Here is a 16,475-nt window from a genome sequence, read left to right as displayed (position 1 = left end):
ACCGCGCTAACAAATAAATCAAGGTAGACGAAGAGAGGGCATCAAGAGCCTCGTCAACACTTTGACAAATAGTATTCCGATAAATTAGAAAAACGAAAGAAAGGTCAAGCATTCGCTGTTAGCAACCAAAATCCCCAAGTGTCCTCATCAAAACCTTGGAATAACAAGTGGGTCCGGGATCCATTGGGTAAAGGTAGAAATAAGTATTGTGAGTGCCGCACTCTCTAGTCCGTTTTGCTCGACAAATTCAAAGAGGGCCAAATCGACGTCGACCTCGAGCAGAGACAAATAGCAGCCCACAAGGAAAACAACTTCTTTAACCCCGAGAACAAAAATCCGAGTAAGCGGTATGACACTACCCCCGCGCCACACACGGAACCGAGACTCTGCCCCCGCGCCACCGACAAATTAATATGATCATGGGCGGTCTGGCGACCTGCCGAGATTCGGTCCGTTCAATCAAAGCTTACCGGCGGGGAGTGGAGGTTTAACGGGAGTGGTTAGCACAAAGTACGCAGCCTACAACGAACTTTCTGATTGTATTTACTGAGGCAGACACAGCAGGTCTAAGTGCGCCGCACAACGACCCGCTGGTTGTCTAGATATAAATTGGTGAAAGCGTGGTCACTAAAATCTTGATCGACAGAGGCAGCTTGGTCAATATTATTTTTAAGGATGTGCTCATCCAAATGGAGGTTGACCTACGGACGGCCGAGCACGATGTCCAACCTCTCACCGGATTCGATGGTGACACGGTTATGACGGTGGGCATCAATTTCGCTATCGTCAACAAGCCGATCGTGTACAATGTCATTCACGGCACGCCCTCGCTGCATAAAATGTAAGCAGTGGCATCGACTTATCATCAATGCCTAAAGTTCCCGACCTCTAGAGGAGTATTTACGCTACGAGGAGATCCACTGGTAGCGAGAACCTGCTTCATTATCGAACGACACAAGTTGTTGCATGGGGATCAGTGCCAACCTGCCACAGTTCATTAAGGACAAGCTCGTGAAGTTCCTATGTCAGAACGCCACAACCTTCGCATGGAATATGAGCAACATGACTGGAATAGACCCAATCATAACCTGCCACGAGCTCAACGTGGATTCGACATTCAAGCCAATCAAACAAAAGCGACGAAACCTCGGTCCAGAGCGCACTACCACCGTCAATGAGGAAGTCAAAAAGTTGCTCGATGTTGGATCCATTAGAGAGGTTAAGTTCCCCGACTAGTTAAGCAATCCAGTAGTGGTAAAGAAAAAGAACGGCAAATGGCGGGTGTACGTCAATTTCCCTGATCTCAACAAGGCGTGCTCGAAGGATAGCTTTCCCCTACCGCAAATCGACCAACTAGTCGAGGCAACCGCAGGGAACGAACTTCTATCGTTCATGGATGCATATTCGGGGTATAACCAGATTATGAAGCATAAGAACGATCAGGAGAAAAACAGCTTTCATCACTGATCACGGAACTTATTGCTACAAGGTCATGCCATTCGGCCTAAAAACGCTGGTGCGACCTACCAGCGCCTTTTTAACCGTATGTTTGCCGAGCAGCTAGAGCAAACTATGGAAGTGTACATCGATGATATGCTGGTCAAATCAACCCGTGCCAGTGATCATGTCTTGCACCTCACTCAATGTTTCGAAGTACTTAACATATATAATATGAACCTGAACCCAGCCAAGTGCTCTTTCGGCATGACTTCTGGAGAGTTCCTACGATAACCCGTCATGAAGAGGGGTATCGAAGCAAACCCGAAACAGATATCGGCGATTACTAACCTTCCGTCCCTGCTTAATACTCGCGAAGTTCAACGCCTTACTGCGCGAATCGCTGCACTCAACCGATTTATATCACGTTCTACTGATAAGTGTCCACCGTTTTACTAGTTGCTTCGCAACAACAAGAAGTTCGAGTGGGATGATAAGTGTGAGTCCGCCTTCCAGGAACTCAAGAACTATTTAGCTACTCCACCCGTCCTAGCAAAGCCCGATCAGGGCGAAATGCTATATATGTACATTGTCGTATCCAGTTCGGCAGTTAGTGGCGTATTGATCAAGGAGGACAGGGGAGAACAGCACCCAATTTTCTATGTAAGTAAAAGTCTCGTCGGAGCCAAGCTTCGCTATCCCACGTTGGAGAAGCTCGCTTACGCTGTAGTTATCTCAGCTAGGAAGCTACGACCATATTTCCAATCCCACACTATTGAAGTCTTGAACAATCAACCCCTGCGGACCATTCTGCACAGCCCAAGTAAACAAGGCCGCCTCGCCAAATGGGCGGTGGAATTAAGCGTATACAATATTGAATACGAGGATCGCACTTGTGCGAAATCTCAAGTACTTGCTGACTTCTTGGTCTAGCTATCCCCTGAACTAGAGTCCGGCGCCCCGAGAGAAGAGAAGTGGACGTTGCACGTTGACGGCACGTCCTCACGACACAGCTCTGGATTGGCATACACCTCGTTTCGCCAACAAGTGAAGTGCTCGAGCAGTCATTCCGGCTCGCCTTTCCTGCCTCAAACAACGAGGCCGAATACGAAACCCTCATCGCAGGAATGAGACTGGCAGCTGGTGACCCACCAGTTCAGCGGTGATTATGAAGTCAGGAACGACCGAATGGACGCTTACCTTAAAGTCGTCCAAGATCTATCTGACTCGTTCAAGTCATTCGAATTAACAAAAATCCCCCGCACCGACAACGCACCGGCTGACGCCCTGGCCGTCCTCGCCTCAACATTTGACCCCGACCTCCGTCGAGTTATCCCTGTCGAGAGCATCGATCAAACGAGCATCAATCTCCTTGCGAGCCCAAAGTTCAAGTATTAAAAAAGGAAAAGATTCTGCAAGATGAGACTTTCAATGTTTAAGTCTCGAAAAAGCAAAGAACAAATGACGGCAATCCCGTGCTAACGCTGCTCGTCGTTGAACCATCGACCAATGCACTACCAACATCTGTTGAGTGCTTAGCCGAGCAAGAGTCCGCCGAGCAAGTATCTGTGAAAGAAGGACAAGCGTCATCGTCTCAAGGACAAATGTCCCTATCTCAAGATCAAGTATTTTTCGAAGAAGGACAAGCATCATCGTCGCAAGTACACACCAATTCCGAACACCGAGATCAGCCATACGATTAGCAGAATGAAATCCATGGCTACAACGCAGATGGAAGCACACTTTTGGCTTGCGTCGGTCCATAGGCCCTTCTTATCTTCGAGTCGCTTTTTAAGTCCGTCGATAATGGTCTTATTGGTTGCCTCGGCCCTACTATGTGAATTTATATCAAGTTTATCTTCTCACCATTTCTGTCTTTATGTGCTTGATTTCTTTCCTTGCAATTTCAACATCGGTTGCTTGGCCTTGAAATCGAGCAATGGGCTACAAAGTTAACATACACGAGAAAATAGATGGATGAGTAAAAGATGCATGAACAGAAATTAGGAATCATAAGCCTTAGTTTCTTCTAACTCGAATACGAAGCACAAAATCTTCTATGGGAGGGAAAAAGACGCCACCTAAGATCTAAAAGAATGATCAGAAAGAACCTGCTTTATCATAATAGTTGACGAGGGCAACGCAGAGCGATTTCCTTTTGCACCAGCAGTCAGAAGCAAAGCAGCTTCACCCCAAGCATTCCCGACGCAAAGAGTAAAGATTGGTGGTTTGACATACCTGAAGTCAAAGAAAAGATAAGAGTTCATTGGTGCATGGATAACTGGTTGGTCTCCCCAAAATAGGCATGATATGAAAACTGTCTCCAAGTGCAATTTTAAATATTTGGGAAGGCAGTTTCATGATTCAAGTCCAGTTACCAGTACTATTAGGGAAAAAATAAGTGAAAGAAGAAAGTAGTAGAAAAGGAATGAAGATCAATTACCCCATGACATCATAGATTGCAAAAGCCTCAGTATCATAGCCCAACTTTTCACCATTCTGAAATGGGAGAAGATAAATTCTCTTAAAACATTTTTAATGAATAGGTAATGATTTGTAGACTCATCATCATTCATTTGAAACAAACAACAGTTTCAATTTTACTCAGCATGCGTTGATAATATGAAGGACTTTCCATATGGAAGCCTACCTTGGTTGTCCCTGTCGAGTTTATGTAAAGGTAAATAGGCTTTTCCTCGTCTTCATACTGAAGGTAAAGAAACTCTGCGAGTATCAACTCAGTAACTGAAGGTACAAGAGACATTCCCAAATATACAATTCGGTTTTTGAACAAATATGATGCCAAATCAGGGGGAGGTTGTTCGTGTGCACTTCCCTTTGAGAAAGGTATAACCTGTTGATAAGAGGGAAGCACGATGATAAGAATCAAAGAAAAAGAAAAGGCTCACCAACAGTGAATCGATCAACCATAAATTTCAGCACAACTAAGATTAGGTAAGACAAAGAAACTGTATGTGAAGAATACAAAAGCCTCCAAATCCTCTATGACAATTGTCAGCCAAGGATCCTGATCATAATCAGAGAAACCTCTGCCACATAATAAGTGACAAATACTCAACTTCTTCTTTACCAGGAAATCATACAACACATAATCTTCATACTCAACCTTCTAATTAAACATGTACCATCTCCTATCAATTAAAAACTAGCAATGAAGGAGCATTCTTTGATATCTGACTACACATATCTAGAGTCGCTCTAATCCATAGATATCGCTGGTTCAAAACTAAATAACAACAGCAGGTCGAAGTATGAACGACCAATACAATTTCTGGAAATTCACTACCACAGAAACATAAATGTCAGCTATAGAAATGAATGAGCAGTCGTACCCCTTGCAATCTGATTCCCTATATCTAGAATCACTCTAATCCATTGGTTCAAAACTAAGGAACAACAATTGGTGTCTCAACCAATAAAATTTCTGGGAATTCACAACCACGGAAGCATCGAGCAGAAATATTAGCTATAGCCACGAAAACCTAAGAGCGGAGACCTCAGCTAATCAAGAAACGATGTGAAGAGTATACAAAATTCAAGTACCATAGTGACAACTCCGCGCTTAGGTTTGGAGCTGGACAAATTTAACGGATTAAGCGATTGCGAACGAAGCTTAGCGCCGCAAAAGTCACTAGAGATGCTTCCTCCGGTATACGGCGAGAGAAAGCCATTAGAGAGAGAAGCTCTGAGAGACGAGGAAGAAGAAAATCTCGCTTTAGATCTCAGGTTACGTGTAGAAGACGGGATTATCGCTGACGGACGAGCTCGGAGCGTTGTGAAGCTCGTCGCAGTCGCTGCGGCTACCTCCATTTTTTACTTTGTTGGAGAGAGAGAGAGAGTGGCCGATAGACCCCGAAACGATAACGACGATCTGAATCAATTCGGGCTTCATAACATTATTAATGGGCTCAACAATAACTCAATAAGCCCACTAGTTTTAGTTTTTTTTTTTTTTTTTTTTTTTTTTTTTTTTCCAATAAAATCCGCAAGCAATATCATTGATTCAGCAGTAGTCAGAAAATTTGGACAGAAAGAATACAACATATATGGATTATTATGAACTGTCGCCGCTTTTGCTAAGAGATCTGCGCATATGTTCTGCTCTTTATGATTGAAGGTGAATTTTATGGAATCAAACGCTGAACACCATTGCTTTATCGTATGGATATAGTGTTGTAATCTCAGAGTTCTTGCATTGCCATTGATTAATTGTATGACAGTAGAGTTGTCCCCCAGTGAACTCCACGTTTTGAAATCCTAACGCCCATGATGATTTTATTGCCTGTAAGAGTGTTGTACATTCTGCTTCTTGTACTGTAGGACGTCCTTGAAATTTGCCCATTCCGCCTTCAAGAAAGATATCTGAAGAATTCCGAATTAGCCATCCTAAGCCAGAGACACGGTCACCTTCATGATATGAGGAATCGTAATTGCACTTCACCCATCCATAGTCTGGTGGCTTCCATTTTTGGCGCCAAGGTTGAAATTGTTGCCTAGTAGGATTCGGATCCAATAGATGAGTTTTAGTATTCAGCCATTCTTCTGTATCAAGCTTCACATGTTTTGCCGTATCATTGTGGTCAGTCACTTTCCTGTTGAATTCCAAGTTATGTTGGCTTTTCCAGATGTGCCACATTATCCAGAAGGGGAGTGTTTGATTAAGCTTTGGAATATTGGTGTCTCCATGGAGTTATAATAGGTCTCGGAGTTTATCTTCTATTGGAAGATTTTTGTTACCAAGGACATGCGTAGGTATACCAGCTGATCGCCATATTGGAATGACGTGGGGGCATGAGAAAAAAATATGTCCACTGGTTTCCAGATCATCACAACATCGAGAGCAATACGGGTTTAACTTGTATGTTCCTTCTTCTTAAGTTGTCTGCCACTCCAACTGCTCTGGAAGCAATACGCATAGGATATGCTTGAGCTTGGGTGTTATATCCAATTTCCATATTCTTTTAGCAATATCAGGGTTAGTAGCCAACAAAGCTTTTGGTGTGTTGTCGCCCCTTGCCAAGGATAAGGCCTGCCAGTATCCTGATTTGACAGTGTACTGTCCATCTTTGGAACAACTCCAGAGATAATCATCTGCTGTTGGCGTTGAAGGGAGATAAATCTTGTGTATCAGGTAATGATCCCTAGGATCAATAAGCCTTGGTATCTCCATATCATCCCACTTTGGAGAAGACTCATGGATTAATAGCTTAACACTCTTCTCCATATCATTCTCATTAATCAATCTGAGCAGTCTAGGAGGATTTGTTGGAAGCCAAGGGTCGACTCCCATCTTGGTGTTGTTCCCATCTCCAATATTAAATTGAACTCCGGTGGCCAACAGGTCTCGTCCAAATCTAAGAGAATTCCAACCATATGATGGTTTGTGTCCTTTTGTTGCGGAGAAAAAAATTCCATCTTTAAAATATCTTGCTTTGAGTAGACGATAGACAAGACTATTTGGTCTCTTCATGATTTTCCAGACATGGTTAGCAAGAAGTGCTTGGTTAGAGAGCTTAAAATCGCGAAATCCGAGGCCACCTGTGTCCTTTGAGGTGATTAGTTTTTTCCAAGCCACCCATGAGAGTTTCCGTTTATCCCGTGTAGATCCCGACCAAAAGTTTGCTATTAATCTATCTAGCTCTGAGCACAATTCAGCAAGAAGCTCGAAATAATTCATCGAGTAGACCGGCATAGCGTATGCCATGGCCTTAATGAAAACCTCTTTACCCGCCGGTGATAAGAATTTATTTTGCCAGCCATCAGTCCGGTTCTGGACCTGGGTGTGTATATATTGCAGCATCTCTTTCTTTTTTTCCCCTTCCAAATTGCTCTGGTAGTCCTAAGTATTTGCCACCTCCTCCAAGATTTGGTATGTGCAATGTATGTTTAATACGCTCTCTTCTATGATGGTAGACTCTGCTCCCAAATGTTATTGAGGACTTGTCGAAGTTGATTATCTGTCCGGAGGCTTCCCCATATTCATTGAATATCTTGAGTAGATTGACACTATTTCAGTGATCCGCCTTTAAAAAGAACAAGGAGTCATCAGCAAATAAGAGATGGGAAACTTTTGGTCCTCCATTACTTATTTGAATTCCTTGGATTATCCTAGTCCGTGTAGCTACTAGCTTGTGTCATTAAAGAGCTTAGAACATCAACACATAAAATAAACAAGGAGGGAGATAACGGGTCACTTTGACGTAATCTCCGACTTGCCCTGAAGAATCCATAAGGACTTCCATTAACAGAGAAGGAAACAGAGCGTACACATGCCATTATCTATTTTATCCATTGAAGAGCGAAGCCTTTCTTAACTAACACTTCTTCTAAAAATGTCCACTCAATACGATCATATGCCTTACTGATGTCAGTTTTCACAGCCATATATGAGTTGGCACAACGTTTACGAACCCTTAGTGAGTGGAATACTTCATGAGCGATCATAACATTATCAGTGATGTAACGTCCTGGAATGAAAGCTGCTTGGCTTTCTGAGACAATTCCAGATAAGACATTCTTCAATCTCTTAGTTAAGATTTTGGATATAATCTTATAGGTAACATTGCAGAGGCTTATGGGGAGGAAGTCCTTCATTGTTTTAGGCTCCATAATCTTTTGGATGAGAGACATGTTAGTGTGGTTCCAATCTACTTGAATTTCGCATGTAAGAAAGAAGTGTCTAACTTCGTGAATGATGGCAGGGCCTACAATATGCCAATAATGTTGATAAAATGCAGCATTGAATCCATCAGGGCTAGGAGCTCTCGTCCCACCAATAGAGAATATTGCTGTTTTAATTTCCTCCGTTGTGATCTTCGATAATAAAGTAGCATTCATCTCTTCTGTTACAACATGTTGAATATTAAGAACGACAATGGAGGGAGCAGATTGAGTACTACTAGAGAAGAGATCACTGAAGTAGGTTATGGCCTCTGAAGCTATATCCTTATTCCTGTAGATCGAGGTACCATGTGAGTTTTGGACTGAAGTTATGCGGTTTCGTGCAATTCTGTTTTTTTGTTACAACATGAAAGAAGCGGGTATTGCGGTCTCAATAATTTAACCATAAGTTCCTACTCTTCAGATGCTAGAACTTTTCTTCATCGCGATATGCATTGGCCAACGAGCGCCGTAGGTCATAGATCTGAGCAAGGGTAACAGAGGTATCGGTATGTGCAACATCAAGCTTTTGGGTTAAGTCTTTTATCCGAATAGCCGAATTAGTTCCATTGTTCCTTTTCCAGGCAGATAATTATCTTCTACAATACCTGATTCTCTCATATAAAGAAAGATGTTGTGTGTCTATACCATTCCAGCTTTGTTCGACCACACTTTCAATATCAGGATTTGTACACAATCGTGTATCAAACTGAAAAGGCTTAATACCAATCTCAGTTGTTCGTCTAATCTTATTGATGGCTGGGCGATGATCAGATTCTACCATTTCGAGGTAGACGACTTTAGAGGCTGGATAAGTAGCTTTCCACTGGTCATTAGCCATTGCACGGTCAAGCCAACACTGCACGATATGCTTTTGTCTCTTCCCCGCCCAAGTCATGTTATTTCCTTGGAAAGGAAGGTCGGAAACTTTGCACATATTAACCATGTTCCTGAAATCTGTGAGGCTCCAATTTTCTCGAACTCTTCCACCTCTTTTTCATGCTTATGTAAGATTTCTTTAAAATCACCACACATCAACCATGGACCATTTCTATTGACTGCAATTCGTTGTAATCGTTCCCAAAGAATATGTCTCAGTTTCCGAATTGGGTGACCATAGACACAAGAGAAGTAAAAGAAAACTTCTTTATTATTGATTTTGTAGTCGATGATTTTCTCATCAACTTCATAAAAACATACAAAAATAGTCTTTTTCCAAAGTAAAGCTAGACCACCCCCAATATCCAACGGAGATACACACTCAATATAGTCATAATCTAACTAAGCAGCAACATCGCAGATGAAATCATCAGGATTCTTCCTTTCAACGAGAAAGAGTATGTCCGGGGAATAAGTTGTCTTAATCCCTTTTAGGCGTTGAACTACTAGGGACCCTTTTAAGCACCGGCAGTTCCAAAAGCTTGTATTCATGGTGGCTCCAGTGGATTATGGCCCACCGTACCTTCACCGTTGGTATTTGGGTTGGTCGGAGTTCCTTTCCCTGTACCTTTAGGTGCTTGCTCGGGTGTGTCCTTTGGAATCAAAAACCAGTTACAAACCTCTAGAACTTCAGACTGGCGGATATTACGCTTCACATAACATTGTTGAGTATCCTTCGTAGCAAAAGTCTGTCGCATGTCACTGTAAACCAGAGGGAATTCAGCCTATTCTGAAGAGGTTGATGCCTCTGTTTTCCTCTTCTTGGATGCATTTGGATTACCTTCTGCGTCAGTCGACGCCGGGCTTATTTGGCGGATGGGTGTCGGTGCCTCAGGATGTTGGACGTCGTCACCTTCTGGATTGTAGTCGGGATCATCATCATCCTACTCTGGTGGCGGCGGAGGAGGGTTAATGCCAGAGGGACAATCAGAGACATCATGGGTCAGCATCGCACAGAGAGAGCAGAAATTCTGGAGTTTTTCGTAACGAAATTTCAAGATACAATTCCTGTCTCCAAACTGAAATTGACGTTGGAAGCGGAGTGGGGTCTCAATGTTCCACAGTAGTCGGACTCGAACGTAATCGACCATTACTGCATCGTCACTGCCGAACTCTGTTTCAATGAAGTGACCCAAGGATTCTCCGATGTATGTAATCATTCAGAGAGTGAGGAAATGGACTGGAATTCCTCTTATTTGGACCCAAAACGGAATTGTCTTTAGATCAATATCAGTATGCGTTGGGTTCCAGATTTGGGTCACACACATCCAATCATTAAAGGACCAAGGTCCCCGGCTTACAATCGCCGACATTGATTCCTCTGATTGGAATAAGAATTGAATTTTCTTATTCTCCATGTTCAACCGTAACATCGTCAGCAACGCCCCACAGCCTGGGCAGAGTGGTAAGCGGAGCATGAAGGTTTTTCTTATGGAGATTGACTGGCTTCACAATCAGACTAAATCGAGTCTCGTGAATCGCTTCTTCACATAAATCCCCTCTCTCTCATTTTTTTAAAGGCATCACTAGTTTTAGTTTTTTTTTCTCTGGAAAAATTCCGGTTTTTTCGATTTTAATAGAAACCAAATCAAACCGGAGTAATACTGAGATTCCTATTTTTCGAAAAAGTAAACTCCCTCTGTTCCATAATATATGATGTTTTGAGGAAATATTTTGTTTCATAATATAATATGTTTTCAAGTTTCTGTGTAACTTTTATATTAGTTTAATACTTTATATTATGCAGTCTTGTTTATAATTGGTTGAACTTTTTTAAAATAGTTATTTTTTAATCTGCGTGGTTTTACTAAAAACATCCTATATTTTGAAACGGAGGGAATATAATTTTATGAGGCTACCAAACAAAAACATCTATTGGCCACTTCAGAGAAGCATCTGTCGTGTTCTGTTTTTCTTCAGATTTTTTTATAAACATGAATGAATAGAGAGAGCATTGAACCTGAATTGTTCGACCAATTCTCAGCAAAAATGCGATCAGTTCACTTAATCGTCTTCATCATTATCAGTAAGTAGGATTGTTTTACGAATCTTCATATAAGTTTTTTTTGCATATTGTGTGAAACTAATCAGAACTTTGTTATTTGTGTTTATCAACTTCAAAAAAAGGTCTTGTTAAAGCTTCGGAAAGCGACGATGGATTTTGTTCAGCGCCTTCGATTGTTGAATCAGATGAGAAGACGAAACCCATTTATTGGAAAGCAACAAATCCAACTCTCTCTCCTTCACACCTCCAAGGATTTTATATCTTTCCTTTACATCACTTGTCTTAAGCTTCGTATCATTAAAGTGTGATGCTTTTGTAGGTTAAGTTCTATTACTTTTTTGTGGTCGATTCTGCGAGGTCTTAGTGAATAGGGTTGATTTTGAATTCTAGTTAGAGAGATTAAGTTATTGAAAAGTTAGGATTACTTGAATTAGTGTCTAATCTGAGAAGGTTTATGGCTCATGCCTTGCGAAAATCTCTTAACTTTTGCTCAATTAGGTGCTGACATAGAATTATAGAAGCCATGGAAGCATTCAAGTTTCAGTTCTGTGGAGTGTGGATTCAGATTAAACGTCTCTTTCTGATAGTTGTCATTTTGTGTATTCAGATAGGATTTCTGATAACTTGTGTAATTGATAATTCTGCTTTTGGATCTTCGTTATGTTTTTTAAGCATAAATGTTTTGATTATGTTGTTTTGTAGACTTGCCTGGTTTCACAAGAAGTGTATACAAATGAGATCATGCGTTGATAACACCGGAAAGTCATGTCTACAGCCCTTTACCTGACTGGAAAATTACATAACACTATTTTATTTTCAATACATTTCTTCATCTTGTAGTTACTAGAGTCTGCAAGTTTTGCACTTATTTGTTTGTTTCTCAAATTTGCAAGACAAACACATTAGGGGCATATTTGATCACACCGACAAGGGGTTCCCATTTTGTTATGTACTTGGCAAAAATGAAAGGTTTGGAACCAATTTATTCTCACAAACGATGAACATCAAGTTCTTAGGGATTATTTTCTTATATTCTTCCATAATAGAGTTACTATTGAGATATCAATGTAATCTTTTAGGAACTAGCTTTGTGTCCTTGAGTGCGCTGCTACACCATTCTCATTGTTATTAGAAGAATCCCTTGTTCTTGTTCTTATTAGTCGAGTGATTAAGGATTTGCGGTATTATAAAGGTCTACTCGTAGGAATTGGTGGCATCTAGCTGCATTTATTGTCTCTTGCAGAAATGTCAAGTTCAAGTTTGCCTCCACAAGACAAAGAGAGGTATTGTTAGTTATATGAGCTCTCTCTTTAACATATGCTTATACTTATGATCACCTGCTTATTAACTCCTTTCAATATTTTAATTTTTTTTTCAAGTCTTGTATTTGTGGCTGAGGGTGCTCATTAGGAATATACCTTCCAATCTTGTCAAGATAACTGATGTATATAGTCTGAGAGATGCCCCAAGATTGACGCTTACCACACTCATGGAGAAAAAAGTACGCTCATGTTGACTAGAGCCTTCACAGAGAATAAATGACAAAGACATGAGTCAAGAAAAACAACCAAAACAACAATCCTTCCTTATATGATATATATTCTCAAACCTTTGGACAGAAGGTGGACTGACAAACGCGGCAATTGACATGAAAGACACACTCAACGTCACTGGAAAAACAAAGCATGTTGCAGTTGGGACCAGGACACTTGACAAACTTCAAAAGAGGTAAAACACAAAAATTATCAGAAGTTAAGAGAAACAAGAACGAAAAGAAAAGCTCTGAGTGAAGAAAGATTACCTTCTTATCAATCATGAATGAATCAGTTACAATATCATTGTAAAGAAGCCTACTAGGAGCGTCCAAGATAGAACATAAATGTGTGATGGCACAAAATCAATTTCTCATGTTTCTCAAAATCTGGCAATTTTTCCCCCATTTTGTCACTTAACTCCCGATATGCCATTAATATGTTTGTTAGAATCACCCATTGATTTTAAATTGCCAGATTCTGAGAAACATGAGAAATTGATTTTGTGCCATCACACATCTGTATCCTATCTTGCTCAATACTAAGTAAATAAGGTTGACTAGTATCATTGTAGAGCAGCCTACAATGATACTATAACTGAGGTAGAGCAGCCTACTGTGGAGCAACCTACTGTGGAGCAGCCTACAACTGCTAAGCAGCCTACTGTGGAGCAGCCTACAACAATACATGGGCGCGTACGCCAACTGCTAAGTATTGTTGGACATGGGCTGCGTCCAATATGCCACTCGGCCGAACAAGACTCATTAATTGTGATCTCGGCCCGACAAAATTGGGAGAAAGTCATTAACTCTCCATAGAGGGTAGTTTCGGAAATCCGCGTTGGACACCATAGGGAGTCCTAGGTCAACAGTCGCCTATAAAAGGAAGCAGCATTTATTGGGATCATCATCCTGATCCCTTGACATTACCCGGAGAGCAGTACTTTGCATCGATATCTGTTATTGTTTTATGTGTAATCCGTTTCCACTTTTTAGCTCGTCATTATTAGCTTGTTAATTCTCTTGTGAACTGAAGAGCTCGATCTTGACTCTCTGTTAGTGACGACCTCACGTTTCCTCGTTAATAAAAGAACTAGCTTCACTCTTTCCTCGAAACCTAATTTACTTAGTATTGCAATCCCCGGTACAAACAATTGGCCCCCACCGTGGGGCTAGAGTAGAGCGCTTCTTTTTTACGAATCAAGACCAACAGTCCGCATTTCCACGAAGATTCAAGACCAATGACGAACTCCAGTGAAGATCTCAACATCACGTCCGAACAGACAATGGAGCAACGATGGGGGTGAACAAGAACACACACTGTCCCGCCTCTACCTTCCACGACGACCTCAATCGAAGGCTCCCTACCGAACAACACAACCTCTCCGACAGCGCCCGACGTGCCCTATGAACCTCTCGTCGCTGCACACGCCGAGCCTGGGCTTGTCGCAGAAAAACTGGTCACCAACACTGCTGCTCTCCCAAACGCCTTGCCCACAACACGAAGGAGTGAACTCGACGACCTGATGCAAGCCATACTCGATCAACTCGACAGAACAAACAAACGGCTCGAGGTGATTGCAGCTGCACAAGAGGCCTTCCAAAATCAGATCAGCAGGCTCCAGCGAAGGAGGAGCGAGCGCCGAAATGAGAGCAATCCTGCCGATCAAAACGAGAATCCTCCTGCCCCTCCGCAGCTATTTGTGAAAGACCGATATGAGAGCCACAGACGCCGCCCCGCGTCTATAATCGTAGGATCCGTCGACAGACACAACAGAGAGGAGCCAACTGACGAGCAGCGGGACAGCCGGGGCCGGCGAAGCGGGAGTCCCCCGACTCCAACACTGCCGTGCCGACAGTTTGACGAAGATCTCAAGGACGAAACCATACGACGTTTAGAGACGATGGTCCATGAAATCTCCTCAAGAGTCCACCAATCCTTATCGAGTACTCGAGGAAGTCCAATGCTCGCTGTTTACGGCAAGGATCTCCCGCGTTCGCGTCCGTTACATGAACAAGTTCAAGTTTATCCCATACAACGGATTGGATGATCTGAAACCATTTTTAACTTTAATGTGCTTTGCAATTAGCCGAGCTCATTTCAGCGAAGATGAATACGAAGCTGGCTGCTGCCAGTTGTTTGTCGAGAATTTAGCTCATGAACTCGATAGGAAGCTATCACAAAATCACCACCGCCTTTCTCCAGCATCACTCTACGTTTATGATTAGAGGTGCCTCAAATGCTGATCTCTAGAATATGTTCCAGCAGAATGACGAATCGCTTCGGGACTTTATGGAAAGGTTCAAAAGGATCGTTTTGAAGCTTTTAATAGCCGACGATACGGCAGTCTCTTCCCTTCGTAACGCTCTTGCTCACGGATCCCGATTTAGGGAAGACATCATAATCCACGAGCCTCTAACTTTGGACGATGCATTGCACCGCGCTAACAAATAAATCAAGGTAGACGAAGAGAGGGCATCAAGAGCCTCGTCAACACTTTGACAAATAGTATTCCGATAAATTAGAAAAACGAAAGAAAGGTCAAGCATTCGCTGTTAGCAACCAAAATCCCCAAGTGTCCTCATCAAAACCTTGGAATAACAAGTGGGTCCGGGATCCATTGGGTAAAGGTAGAAATAAGTATTGTGAGTGCCGCACTCTCTAGTCCGTTTTGCTCGACAAATTCAAAGAGGGCCAAATCGACGTCGACCTCGAGCAGAGACAAATAGCAGCCCACAAGGAAAACAACTTCTTTAACCCCGAGAACAAAAATCCGAGTAAGCGGTATGACACTACCCCCGCGCCACAACACGGAACCGAGACTCTGCCCCCGCGCCACCGACAAATTAATATGATTATGGGCGGTCTGGCGACCTGCCGAGATTCGGTCCGTTCAATCAAAGCTTACCGGCGGGGAGTGGAGGTTTAACGGGAGTGGTTAGCACAAAGTACGCAGCCTACAACGAACTTTCTGATTGTATTTACTGAGGCAGACACAGCAGGTCTAAGTGCGCCGCACAACGACCCGCTGGTTGTCTAGATATAAATTGGTGAAAGCGTGGTCACTAAAATCTTGATCGACAGAGGCAGCTTGGTCAATATTATTTTTAAGGATGTGCTCATCCAAATGGAGGTTGACCTACGGACGGCCGAGCACGATGTCCAACCTCTCACCGGATTCGATGGTGACACGGTTATGACGGTGGGCATCAATTTCGCTATCGTCAACAAGCCGATCGTGTACAATGTCATTCACGGCACGCCCTCGCTGCATAAAATGTAAGCAGTGGCATCGACTTATCATCAATGCCTAAAGTTCCCGACCTCTAGAGGAGTATTTACGCTACGAGGAGATCCACTGGTAGCGAGAACCTGCTTCATTATCGAACGACACAAGTTGTTGCATGGGGATCAGTGCCAACCTGCCACAGTTCATTAAGGACAAGCTCGTGAAGTTCCTATGTCAGAACGCCACAACCTTCGCATGGAATATGAGCAACATGACTGGAATAGACCCAATCATAACCTGCCACGAGCTCAACGTGGATTCGACATTCAAGCCAATCAAACAAAAGCGACGAAACCTCGGTCCAGAGCGCACTACCACCGTCAATGAGGAAGTCAAAAAGTTGCTCGATGTTGGATCCATTAGAGAGGTTAAGTTCCCCGACTAGTTAAGCAATCCAGTAGTGGTAAAGAAAAAGAACGGCAAATGGCGGGTGTACGTCAATTTCCCTGATCTCAACAAGGCGTGCTCGAAGGATAGCTTTCCCCTACCGCAAATCGACCAACTAGTCGAGGCAACCGCAGGGAACGAACTTCTATCGTTCATGGATGCATATTCGGGGTATAACCAGATTATGAAGCATAAGAACGATCAG

At 42.6% G+C, this 16,475-nt stretch overlaps 2 protein-coding genes, 1 long non-coding RNA gene and 1 pseudogene across 4 annotated transcripts; all 4 read right to left on the bottom strand.

Moving 5' to 3' along the window:
• Nucleotides 1–1,348: 1,348 nt before the first annotated feature.
• Nucleotides 1,349–5,325, bottom strand: LOC147933939 (ATP-dependent Clp protease proteolytic subunit-related protein 4, chloroplastic-like). 2 transcript variants are annotated; one of them, XR_015572215.1, is made up of 6 exons: nucleotides 5,002–5,325; nucleotides 4,088–4,291; nucleotides 3,881–3,936; nucleotides 3,549–3,675; nucleotides 3,107–3,381; nucleotides 1,349–3,003 (listed from the first exon to the last, which is right to left on the bottom strand). XR_015572215.1 is itself a non-coding variant. In XM_087474899.1 (5 exons), the coding sequence occupies exons 1-5, from the start codon at nucleotides 5,266–5,268 to the stop codon at nucleotides 3,292–3,294; spliced, it is 744 nt and encodes a 247-aa protein (XP_087331025.1). In that variant the 5' UTR covers nucleotides 5,269–5,325; the 3' UTR covers nucleotides 2,809–3,291. The 2 variants fall into 2 exon arrangements, 1 of the variants encoding a protein (XP_087331025.1); XM_087474899.1 differs by having other exon boundaries at nucleotides 2,809–3,381.
• Nucleotides 5,326–5,590: 265 nt separating this feature from the next.
• LOC147933938 (uncharacterized) lies at nucleotides 5,591–6,094 on the bottom strand. The gene has a single exon (XM_087472398.1). It carries the CDS (start codon nucleotides 6,092–6,094, stop codon nucleotides 5,591–5,593), a length of 504 nt encoding a protein of 167 aa, XP_087328524.1.
• A 3,688-nt stretch (nucleotides 6,095–9,782) lies between these two features.
• LOC147933937 (uncharacterized) lies at nucleotides 9,783–10,705 on the bottom strand (annotated as a pseudogene).
• A 1,259-nt stretch (nucleotides 10,706–11,964) lies between these two features.
• Nucleotides 11,965–15,167, bottom strand: LOC104723398 (uncharacterized). Its single transcript, XR_757333.3, has 4 exons — nucleotides 12,864–15,167; nucleotides 12,672–12,779; nucleotides 12,481–12,585; nucleotides 11,965–12,326 (listed from the first exon to the last, which is right to left on the bottom strand). It is a non-coding gene; the product is annotated as an uncharacterized LOC104723398 (long non-coding RNA).
• Between the last annotated feature and the right edge of the window lie 1,308 nt (nucleotides 15,168–16,475).

Source organism: Camelina sativa, chromosome 11 (assembly GCF_030686135.1).
Source record: "Camelina sativa cultivar CO46 ecotype springtype chromosome 11, ASM3068613v1".
NCBI lineage: Eukaryota > Viridiplantae > Streptophyta > Magnoliopsida > Brassicales > Brassicaceae > Camelina > Camelina sativa.
The sequence above is the reverse complement of the archived record's forward strand: the minus strand, read 5'-3'. Positions and strand labels throughout refer to the sequence as shown.

Coding starts and splice junctions, on each gene's coding strand:
- LOC147933939 (XM_087474899.1), bottom strand. CDS start 5,268: ATGGAGGTAGCCGCAGCGACTGCGACGAGCTTCACAACGCTCCGAGCT. Junction 3,937..4,087: donor ACTCGACAGGGACAACCAAG/GTAGGCTTCCAT, acceptor CTCCCATTTCAG/AATGGTGAAAAGTTGGGCTA. Junction 3,676..3,880: donor GCAATCTATGATGTCATGGG/GTAATTGATCTT, acceptor CTTTGACTTCAG/GTATGTCAAACCACCAATCT.
- LOC147933938 (XM_087472398.1), bottom strand. CDS start 6,094: ATGTGGCACATCTGGAAAAGCCAACATAACTTGGAATTCAACAGGAAA.